This window comes from Heterocephalus glaber, unplaced genomic scaffold (genome assembly GCF_053883595.1).
Source record: "Heterocephalus glaber isolate CG9 unplaced genomic scaffold, H.glaber_assembly_v1.0 deba00000122, whole genome shotgun sequence".
NCBI lineage: Eukaryota > Metazoa > Chordata > Mammalia > Rodentia > Bathyergidae > Heterocephalus > Heterocephalus glaber.
This window is the reverse complement of record NW_028258138.1, coordinates 4,367,301-4,379,142: the sequence shown is the minus strand read 5'-3', so window position 1 is coordinate 4,379,142 and position 11,842 is coordinate 4,367,301. Positions and strand designations below refer to the sequence as shown.

General features: G+C 48.2%; 1 protein-coding gene across 46 annotated transcripts in view; it reads left to right on the top strand.

Moving 5' to 3' along the window:
• Hsf2bp (heat shock transcription factor 2 binding protein) overlaps positions 1–11,842 on the top strand; it is a 91,783-nt gene that overhangs the window by 132 nt on the left and 79,809 nt on the right. For 31 of the 46 annotated variants that reach the window (XM_087211870.1, XM_087211833.1, XM_087211894.1 and 28 more), the window contains exons 1-2: positions 1–881; positions 1,786–1,921. In XM_087211870.1, coding sequence (XP_087067996.1) covers positions 720–881; positions 1,786–1,921 — 298 coding nt within the window. In that variant the 5' untranslated portion in view covers positions 1–719. The other 15 variants (XM_087211840.1, XM_021256291.2, XM_021256292.2 and 12 more) reach the window with 11 other exon arrangements.

Genomic DNA, 11,842 nt, shown 5'->3' with positions numbered 1-11,842 from the left:
CAGGGTCCGGCCTTGGCCAGCAAGAGACAGACTTTAAGCGCACTTCCTAAAGCCGCGTCGGGCCGGTGGCTCACCTGTCGCCCCACCCACCGGGTTTCCCCGGAGCTCCTAGGTCCCCGGGTGGAGTTGAGACCGGACCTGGGCTGGGGATGCGGTGCCTCCAGGCCGGCGATCGTCTCCTCCCCGCGGTGCCCTGGGGCAGGTCGGACCGTATCACCGAAGGTCCTCGGGCCTGTGGAGCGCATACACAACACGGGAGTGGTAACAGTGCTGGGTCCTCGCGAAGCGAACAAATCTTAAAAGTTGTGCTGACTTTTCGGTCATCCAAAGCTCCAGGCTGTACCATGTTTTACAGATTTAGTGGGCATGCTGGGGAAGTTCCTGAACTTGGTGACTCCCCTAAACTTAGGGTGAACTAGGAGAATCCCACCTAGTTAACTGGGCCAAAATAACTGTACAGTCCTTAACATAAAAGCCCCTCGAGCCTAGCGAGGGACGTGGGCTGCTGGCTGTTGGCGATATTTCCCCCAAAGAGGGGGGCCCCCTTGCCAAATAGGAAAAGGTCCAATTCATCCTATTTTGCGTGACGTATACACCTGGATCTCATTTTTCATCTACTTTGCAGTTAACAAATTTAAAACCCTGGCTAAGCCAGAAGAGCAGAACTGGGACCCTGCTGACCACCACTGGATTTAAAGACTCAATGGTGCTTGCATTCCATGAGGTTTGAGCCTCGTGGCTCGCCATCCGGATTATCCAGCTGCAGCGTGAGCGCGTTCCCGCGCTTTCTTGCGTGTGGGGGGTCAGAGGGCGCCGCACAGGCGCACGGAGTCAAGGCCGCAGACATGGGCGAGGCGGGCAGCGCGACGGAAGCCTGCGGGGTTAGTAGGGAGGCCTGGCCTTATGCGCGTCCCACTTGTGGTTGTTTGCCCCCCTCAGGGTCTCTCCCAGTGTATAAGGAGCTATACCCAGGGCTGGTGTGGGCCAGGCCAGAGCAGGCGGGGAATGGGCTTGAAGCAGCCTTCACCTAAGTCTCTTCTGAAGATGGCGGGATGAAGCGACGGCGACGGACGGACGTGGAGTTTGAATCGTTGTGCCTTCCGAAGGCCCTGACTGCTTGCTGCAGGGCTTTGGTTCGGTGTGAGAAAATAGGGTACTGTAGACTTCTCAGTAGTGATGTCTGGTGCATGTGTGGGGCGAGAGTGTTTGGACTGTGGATCCAGTCCAGTGTTCTGCCCCGATAGCATTTCCTTCAAGAAAATCCCTCCCCGGATTGGGGTGGGTGTTAGATGGGGTGACCGGCATAAGAGGCGCCCTCCCTCTATTCCCAATCCTCCTGGTGTTGTGATGTCAAATTGCAAGCATTTTCTTTAACTTTTAGAAATAGGGGTCTTGTATGCACCCCAGTTTTTCTCTTTCTTGCTCCCTCATCCTCCCTTTCTGAGACGGAATCTGGCTTTGTTGCTCCACCAAGATGGCCTCAAATTTCTAGGCTCAAATGATTCTGCCCCCTTAGTCTCCAAGTAGCTGGGAAGACAGGTGTCTGACCCCACGCTGGCTTGATCCTCATTTTGAAGGCTGGGGCTTCAGCTCTCAAAGTGTTATACAATCCATATTCGTATCTGTATCAATCAGAAGCGGCATTAGGTAGAGACATGCTTTTGAAATAATTATGACTGTAAGAGGCATGAAAGAAGAAGAAGCAGATTGACTTGGGCTGCTGTTTAGTGAACTGAGGGGAAACATCATAAATTATTTTTGCTCTTTTCGCATATGGGAACTAAGGAAGAATTCGTTAGAGTCAGAAAGAAGGACTTGGACCGGCTGACAACTGAAGTGATGCAAATACGGGACTTCTTGCCCAGAATACTAAATGGGGAGGTCCTGGAAGGCTTCCAGAAACTAAAGATTTTAGAAAAAAGTGAGTCCTAATTTTATTTTTAGCATTTGCTGCTGCTGATAGTAATGTGTTCCAACAAATTTGACTTAGATATATAACTGTAAAGTAATTATAAATACATTTTAAAGTGTTGGTGTAGTTCTTGTAGTTCATTTGAGAGTCAGATAAAAGGTAAGAAAGGGTTAGAGATGCCTTCAGTGCATAACTTGCACGTGTGTATGTAGGTGTTGGGAAGGTTGCTAGCTCTCTGGACTTTTTAGTCTCCATTGCTCTCTTCCTTGGAAGAATCTTATACTATTGATATCTGAAAACTTCTACTCTGAAAATTAAGTTCATTCTTGTGAAAGTTAAAGATCTTCCCACATGGAAACCTCATGTGGAGCTAACTGCAGAGACAGCTGGTTTGTGTTCACTTGTGACGAGATGGGTGGGAGAGTCAGTTTCTATTACTGTTGTAAGTGCAAGGTTGCTAGATCTTGTGCATTCAGACTATCGAGATTTGAGCTGAGCCATTATGTCACATACCAGCCTATGAGCCTATTAAAGTTCTTGGAGATGCTTCAAGCTTGATTCAGCACTTGCCTGATTGAGCTGAGTTAGGACTGCCAGCTTTTGATGATAGGTTAATCTCCACATCATATTTCACTCAGCCATTACGCCATGGTATCTAGAAAAGGTGCATCCCACGGGGGCCCACGTTATGTTTCTAGCACTGGTCCAGACAGGAAGGTACCCTGACAAGAGTATGAGTTTCTGGTTTGTGCAGATGTGTCAGGCCAGCCCTATCCAGTTAGAGAAGAAGATGCTCATGGTTCCCATCCAGCCCTGCCCTATTCTCCTAGGAACCCTCACACCCATCCTCCCCTCTTCGCTGTGCTGTGCCTGGATGGTGGAGCCTGCAGACTGGCTGGCAGGGCGCACTGAGAAGGGCATGGCTGGACAGAGGGGCTCCACCCCTCCAACCAAGGTTCCCTCCTTGTTCTCCACAGTCCACCTCTCACTGAGTTCCAGTCATGCCCCTTCTACCCCTTTAGCTGTAAAGCTACTACCACTCCCCGAGCATCTCACCATTCCTTGTTGATGTCCTTATTCCTGTCTTTCCCTCTGGAAATAGACCTTTCGCTTATTAGGTCTCTGCTGGATATACTCCGGGTCTGATTTCTTAGCTTGCTTTGTTCTGATGTCATGCTCATCTAGCAACTTTCAAGAGTAATTAGTCATCCCTTGTGCATTCGTCTCCAGAAAAGGAAAATGCTACTAGGTGGGAGAATATGTGAGCCTGAGGGTTCGTTACATTTCACTGTAAAGTCATGAACTGGCATTCTGAAAAATATATTAGGGTCTCATGAGCCAGCATGAGCTGATACTTGGAGCTCAGTCCCGTGTCCAAATCACACTGAGGGCCACAAAGGAGGATCTATTCAAAGTCAGACTCTGGGAGATCTTTGCTTGTGGTCCCTCGCCTTCCCCAGGCTGTGTTGTCACCTCTTTCCCTAGGCTGTCTCTGGTGCTGCCTTCTCTTGGGGCAGGGCAGAATTTAGGTGATGCAGAAATAAAGCAGAGCTGTGTGTGAAGAGGCAGCGTAAGTCTGACTGTGGAGTGGATCCAGGTCTTGCTTGCTTGAAAACTACAAAATACAAATAGACATGAAATCCCTTACAGCTCTGTGGCAAATGGGAATTCAAGGCTGCCGCTTTGTGTCACAGTGACTGCAGGCAAAGAGTGTTTTCTTCTTATGTAAAATCCCAAATAGCAAAGTTTCTGAGATTCTGGGGTTTGCAGACTGAAGTTTCTCAGTGAATAAGAATTCAGCAGTCACTCAGAGGGTCACTGTGACGCCTCTTAGTTGCAGTGTCCTTGGGAGATGCATTTCCTGTTAGCTGTGCAGCTGGCTTTGTCTGTCTGCTATTTCAGCCTGACAAAAGGCAGGACAGATCATGACTTCCTCAGAAAGCAAGGTAAGTTTTGCTTTCTCACACCTGACTCATGCTAACCATCCCCCCTTCATCTCATGCTGGCCTGTCCCAGCCTCCCCAGCACTGCCTGCTGCCGTAGAGCCCTTGGAGTCACTTGTCTCTCCTCACTGCTCCCCTGGAAACCTGTCCACCGGTGAGGCCTGTGCATTTTGCCCTGGAGATGTGTGTCCCGATTCATCAGCTCGCCTCCATCTCCACTGCCGTATTGTGCCTAAATCCTGAGCTTCCATCAGGTGGCACCCCCAACCCTTGCCAGCCTGAGCAGTGTTTGACAGTCCAGACTGACTACACCATTCCTCTGCTCAAGGCTTCAGCAGCTGCTCCTTGCTCTTAGGATAGAGGCCAGCCAACTTTTGTGGACACCACCAAAGCCACTCCTGCCCCAGGACCTAAACAAGGCCATACTGTGGCTTCAAAGGCTGCATATCAGTGGACATAGCCTTGGCCCAGAGTCACTGCTCTGGTTGCCCAGACACAGGCTCTCCTCCTGTTAGGTGGTATACCTTCGGTGTTTCTTCTGAGAACATGGCTTTGTTCCCATTTTACTTTGTGAGTTGGTGGGAGGGCAAGACCCCTGTTTCTGTCAACCATTGTCTTCTCTCCCTGGCCACCTGTTTGACCCCAAGGGTGTACCCTTTCCTCTCTACATGCTTCTCTTTTCTGAGTTGCAGTTTCACAAGGCTCACATGCTACTAGAAACCCATTGTCTTAGTTACTTTTCTCATTGCTGAGACAAAATACCCAACACCCCAAGTTAAAGGAGGAAAGGGGTAGTTTGGCTTACAGTTTTTAGAGGTTTCAGTCTGTAGATGGTTGGTTCCAAGGCAGGGTGGCACAGCAGAGGAGAAACAGTTTGTGGCGGGCAGAAGACAGGAAGACAGCAAAGCAGTGAAGCGGTGAGAAAGCAGCAGCAGCCTGCCCCTCCCTTTTATCCCTTCCAGGCTGTCTTCCCTGAGTGGTGCCATGTGCACCCAGAGTGGGCCTTCCCATTATCCACACCCAGAGCTATGCCAAAGCAATCAGTGGACTAGTTTAGTAATCATACCCGCTTGGTCCCAGCATCACACACTGTAGATCCAGCCATCTCTGAAAAGCCCCACCTATGGTCACACGAGGCTTTGGGGGGAACATCTAACACAAGCCATGACACCTGTGTGGAGAGAAAGAAAGGACCACAGCAGCCTGGGGCACTGAAGGAGGATGTGTGCATCTGCTTCTGATGTCTGCTTTTCCTCTTGGTAGGCCTGATAATATTATTGTTAACATTTTTTTCCCACATAAAAACTAATGGAGGCTCTGAATGATAGTATTTCTCTCCTGTTCTTCTATAAGGATTTTTTTTCCTTTTGGTACCGGGGATCGAACTCGGGACCTTGTGCTTTCGAGGCAGGCAGCAGAACCACTGAGCTAAATCCTCAGCCCTCTTTTTTTTTTTTTTTTTTTTGAGGGAGTTGATCACATTAATCTCGACAGAAGTTGAGCTGCTTCATGGCTGGCTCTGGACTCAGTTCCAGCTGGCCTGTTCCGGTTCACAATGTATCTTGGGGCATTCATCCTTCCAAGGCAGTACAGAGACCTCCACTGTGGCAAATCTTGTCTGCCAGTTTTTCCCTCTTTCTTGCGTGCCATGAGCCTGATTCCAGCTCTGCCTGGCAACTGGGGCTCTTTTCATTCACTGCTTGCTTCCACTGCCTCTCTGCACCACTTACTGATTGCTGAGTGCCTTCCAGGGAGAAATGGTGCTGATGCCAGCTTGTTTTTCTGTTTCCATTTTCTCCAGAGTCAGGGTTCTCCTTATGTCTTGATAGCCCTGTGATTTATTTCCTCAGCTCAGTGGGATGTTGAATGCCCTGCTTAGTTTAGCTGTTTCTTTGCCTGTGTTGCTTTGGAATGTGCAGGGGCTTCAGGTAGGAGTGGGTGGAATGTGGGGCTCACCCACCTGGGATAATCTCCTGTCCTCCAGGACCTGGTCCTCAAGATCCACCTGTCTTACAGGTCTCAGGTACCTTTTCACAGTTTTGTTGTTTAAAGTTGACTTTTTAGGGTTATTCTTGGTGGAAGAATTGATCTGCTGTATCCATAGCATGACTGGAGATGGAAGTCCCACCGTGGGTATTGTCTTGGTTTTTAAATTGTTAGAAATATTCTGTAATGTAACAGACAAGAGGCTTTGGAGGAGCTCCAAATTAAAGGGGGCTAAAAATATATAACGACCAAGTGATCCTGTACTTGACCCCTGATCCTGTACTTGGATATTAAGGGCAATGTGGGACCATGGTTCAAAAATCTAGATCTTGGTGGTAGGTTAAAGTGCTATATCAGTATTAATTTTCCTGAAGTTGAAAACTGTATATTATGGATATCTAAGACATCTCTTTTGTTTGTTTGTTTGTTTGAGGCAGGGCTTCACTATGTAGTTCAGCCTGGCTTTGAACTCATTATGTAGTCCCGTCTGGCCTCAAACTCAGAACAGACCTCCTGCCTCAGCCTCCCAAGTGCTGGGATTGCATGTGTGTGCCAGACTATGCTGACCTCTCTGTTCTTGGGAAATATTCACTGAACTATTTAGGAGCAAAGGGCTATGGTACCTAATTTACCCTCAAATAGCTCAGCAGAGGTGGGGGACAGCTCTCTAAATGGCACACAAATGTGGCAAAATACTAGGCAATGCTAGAGGAAAAGAATACGAGTATTCTCTGTATTCATGCAGCATATTGTGATTTTGAAATTATTTCTGAATAAAAACGTTTAAAACATTGTAAAATGGAAATACCACTTAAACGTTTATTAGACTGTAATTGTTCTTAAGGCACTCTCTTGGCTTTTAGCAGTGGGATTTGGAAACCACTGCATGGTGTGATTTTTGAAGTGTTTATGGGGCTGAGCGTGGTGTTGCACACTTGTAATCCCAGCACTTGGGAGGCTGAGACAGAGGGATCATGAGTTCAAGACTGGCCTGGCTGACATAGTGGGACTCTGTCTAAAAAAAGTGTTTAAAGGGTATTTGAGATTATTTGACATTAATGAGGAGCGAGGGGCCCTTTGTTTCAGCTCCAGGAAGGATTGTTTCTGGTCCCTGGGAGTGTGAAGTAGAGAGAGGACCATGGAGAGTCGGTGAGAGGACTGAGCTCTGAGAAGAGGTTCTTAGCTCAAGCCAGAGTTCACTGCGGCCCGGATCCTGGCCGGGACCTGACCAGACACAGGAATGGAGCGCAGGAAAGAGATGACTTACAGCGGTGTGGGCAGGGCCCAGGGAGGAGGCAGGTAGAGAGGGAGGCGCCCGGGAGACAGCCAGCCGGAGTGGAGCACTGGCACCGCTAGGACCTGGAGGAGCAGGGGAGAGGCGTGCTGTGCAGGGGAGGTGCTGGGCAGCAGCACCACTCAGCAGCAGCGAAGAGGCGGCTGCGAGGAGGCCAGCATCCGGTCTGTCTTCCTGGGTGGGTCCTCCCGTTCCGCTGGGCCTCCCACTGCCACACCCGGCCGGAAGCCCAGTTGCAGTAGACGTCCACACCCACCTCTGGGGCCCAGAGTAGGGTGGAGAGTGCACATGCAGGGCCCGTGGAGGCTCCCCAGAATCCAGGGGGTGTAAAGGAGGAAGTAGAAAGGGGCCTGTGGAGAGAGGAGGTGAAAGGTCTCCGAGGTGGAGAGGCGGGCACGTGCAGAGTTTGAGTGTCACTCCTGCGCACGTGGCCATTCACACCATGGCAGTGGGTCTGTACGTGACTCTACTGTGGGAAGGACTTCAACGTTGGAGTTCAGTAAGATCAATTTTGGGGTTCTTTGTTGTTGTTGTGGCATTTATTTTCAAGTTGATCAGTCAATCAGGTGAGCGTTTATCAGAAGGCTGAGATTTGATCCTTTCCCTTGGCTCTTCCCAGGTAGGCTGGAAGCCTCATCGTTCACATACGCAAATGAGGGATGCCACCCAGTGCCACATTCATTGGCAGTGCCACTGTGGGGCAGATTCTTACTGGTCACACATTTCCCTCATTTTATAAAAGATGATGCCAGTGGCCTTTGTGTTAGAGCAATAAATGTGGTTTTGGATGCAGATTTTTGTCAGTGCAGAAAAGGAAAGCATGTTTCCATGCTCTGATTCTAACTTTGGTTTGTTTAAAAATTTTGACAGCTAATTAAAGTATTTGGTTTAGAATGGGCACTAGTGTTTCAAATACATTTAAACCTTTAACTGGGCCGGGGATTTAGCTCAATGGTTCTGGTGCCTGCCTTGAAAGCACAAGGTCCCGAGTTCAATCCCTAGTACAAAAAAAAAAAAAAAACAACAAAAACGAGTATTAAACCTTAAACTGAGGTATTTTTTAAAATGAATTCTGGAATATTGTAATTTTCAGTATATTTTGAAACCTGTGAAGAATGTCCCAAGGCACTCACTGGAGTTTACCAAGTGAGGAGGACTGATCACATACAAAATACTCCCATGAAAATGTAAGACAGCATTGGCACTGTTTGTGGGGACAGGATGCAGAGCCATCCTGGAGATGGGCCATGTGCTTTGGGAAACTGCCTGAGTGGGAAGGCCTCACAGCTGAAAGGGATTCACAAGTCCCACAGGAGGCAGGTGGTCCTGCAACCTGTTGAATTTCCCCCCAGAAGATATTGTCGTCTAATCCCCACTTTGGCAGAATGGGACCTTCTCAGAGGTAATGAAGTTAAAATGAGGCCATCCTGGTGGGCCTTACTCCAATACAACATAAAAGGGGAATTTGGGCCATAGATGTGTGTGAGGTCGGTGTGGCCTCGTGAAGGCATTAGGCAGAGACCAGAAAGGCACTGCCATAAATCAAGGGACACCTGGGCCTACCAGAAGGTGGAAGAGGAAAGGAAGGATCCTTTCAGATTTTGGAGGCATGTGGCCCTGCTGACCCCTTGATTTTTGGATTTGCAGCCTCCAGACCAGTGAGTTGAGACATTTTTGTTGTTCTAAGCCATCCAATCTGTGGTTGTTACCACAGCCCCAGGAAGCTAATATGCTACCCAGATCTCAGCTCGAGTGCAGAGGGAGCCTACCAGTAGCATGCTCTGAATTCTTTTTTTTTCCTGAATTCTTTTATGAACCTGTCACAGTGAGAAGAAGGTAAAAGTTAGTGGCTGTTAAAGAGCCTGTGTTTTGGTTTTGTGACTCTTAGCCATTCTGATCAAAAACACATTTTCATATTAAGACAGTGGATGATTTGTTATAAACGTGCAGGTAATAAAGGGTAGGAGAAACTGATCCCTTCTGTATAGTATGAATTTCTCTGATTAATGTTTTAGAAATCCTTCTTTTCATTTACGGCTCTCTGAGCTCCCCATGAATAAGTTGAGCATTAAAAGAGAACAGTCGTCTTCATCATATTGAAAACTCTTATCAAAAAAGAATTGTAGTTTGGAAAAGTACGTAGATCTTGAACTAACATGTGGCTTGGGTGGTTTCTGTACATCTCATCTGTCCGGGGCTCCCAGCCCTGCATTCCCTCCGCAGACTGATTCACCTTCACTTTGAGTGCTAAGCATTAGCAGTTGACGCACAGGCTAGGCCGGGTACAGTCCCTGTGGCATGATGTTCTGACCACATATGTCATTCACTGCCCTTGGGCTTTCTGCCCCTGGGCTTTAAAAAAACTGCAGAAGTAATACGTCCTCATTACAGAAGAACGAGACCTATAGAAAGCCAAGTACAGCCCTGTGTTTTTCTCTTTTCAAGAAGGAGGAGGAAATATAAAGAAGTGAAGTTCATTGCTGTGACAAATATCTAGGTAGTGCCGACTATGTTCCACGTACTTTTTGGTTTGTGGGGTTTTTCTGTTTTTTTGCAGTATGGGGGATCGAACTGAGGACCTTGCACTTGCGAGGCATGCTGCAACGCCACTGAGCTAAATCCCGGGCCCTCCACGTACTTTTTTAGCCACATGGGTTGCAGCATAAAACAAAACCAGGGAAGATCTCTGTCCTCAAGGCAGTAGGCAGCAAGCAGTGAGCCAGGGTGACATTAAGTGCAGTTGTGAGGACGCAGCAATGCTCGTTTATGGCCACAAGGTGGCAGCCTCACGCAGTGGAAAGGCAACTGTGACCTCTGAGGCGCTGTTGTGAGCGGGTGTGGCCTTCACCACTGACCTGGAGCTTTATAGGTTTGCCTGTTGATAAGTGCTTTGCGGGGACCCTATTGCTTTGCTATTTAACCCACAATAAGGTCCCGTACAACTACAAAGAGCAAGAGAGCATGGAATTACTGTAGTGCAGGGGTCTTTTGGGTGGTCAGAATTCCTACAGTACATGCTAAGGATTGTAGAGATACAATTTTCTTTCTTTACCGTGTTCAGGTAATACGTAGTTTAATAATAGAGGCAAACTTCAAGAGTTAGTTGCAAAGAAAATTTTAAACCACTGATGCCTATATCTGTGCCTGTAGCTATATCTGTCTATGTTTGTATTGGAGATTGAACCCAGGGCCTTTGAAGTGGGCTGCATTCTCAACCCTTTTTAAATGTTTTATTTTGAAAATGGGTCTCACTAAGTCACTAAGTTGCTCAGGCAGGTCTTGAATTTTCGATCCTTCTGCCTTGGCCCTCCAGTGTTGGGATTACGGACATGTGTCACCACGCTTGTGCAAACCATGGATGATTTTATCTCCCTTTTCATTTTGTTTCTTTGTGTCTGTGACTGTGTATGGCACATATTTCATATATGATTATAATATATGTGCGTATGTGTGAATTTAACACTGTTACCAGTATGCAGCTGTGTAGTTTTAAATAGTTTTTAAAGCACGATGCTCCACTGATAGTTCTTTCTTACGTCAGGATTAGTGGAACAAAATAATTCCACTAAGTCATGTTGTAGCACTGGATATCTTAAAAGAGCAGAAAAGAAATAGCTCAAAGGGACTCCACCCTGGTCCCTAAGGAACATGTCCTAAGTTTCCTAAATCCCTGGTGGTCTGGTTATTGACTTAGGATCTACTCTTCCTTTGGGGGCAGAGTCTCTAGAAAACTTCAGACTCCTTTTGTTTCTTCTGTCAGCCTTGGGCACGCAGTCCTCCAGGTTGCTTCTGTGGCCTCCTGCTGCCTTCTCAGACCCCTAGGGTGTGCAGCCCACCCCTTCTCCCTTGCACCTTGGTAGCTGTTCCTCCTGGAGGGTGGAGTAAGGTTCTGTTTTCCAGGCATCTGCTTCTGGAGCTCTTTCCCTCATCACAGGCCTCTCGCCCCCCATTGCCTCCTCAGCGCTGTGCTGAGCTCTTTCCCTGGCTAGTGCAGGTCTGGGATGGGGTGTACCTTTCATTTTGCTAGTGATGAGAGGAGGGGCCGTCCTAAGTGGTGATTCTCAGACTGGCGGCCACAGCCTCACCTGAGAATGTTTGGAATGTGGTCTGCTGAAGCCAAAATTGTGTGGATGGGGCCCACAACCTGCAGGTGACCCCTATGTATGCTACACTTAGGGAGTTGCTGTCCTGATGCATTGCTGTTCAGGGAAGAGCATCACACCATCAGCTCATAGCCCTGGGTCCCCCCAGATCTTGCTGTCTGTTGTTGTACGGCATACAATGGATGATTTCTGAGCTCTAAAGAGCAAGCACTGCATCACTGAGCTACATCCCCAGGCCTGTGTTTGATTTTTTTGAGCACTGGTATTCTACAGCATAATATTTAAAGTTGGTAATACTTTGATTTGTTGATGTGGCTGCCTCTGGGGATTTTGTTGGCTGTTTGACTCATCCAGTCCTGACTGTAGTGGGGAGGAAGTAGTACGCGCAGTTCCTCCTCCTCCCCGTGGCATCCTCTTGTGGGCTCTGTGGCTGCCTCCTTGGTGACTGCTATGCAGTTGTTCCATTGAGCCATCTGCCAGGCGGTGGGACTCGCTTTGTGAATCAGCTCCCTGGCAGCGTCTCGGCACAAGCTGCCTTCTGTTTCTCACAGAGCAGATACAAGCCTGTGCCATGAGACAGGCGGGCTCCTCAGCTCAGCCTTCA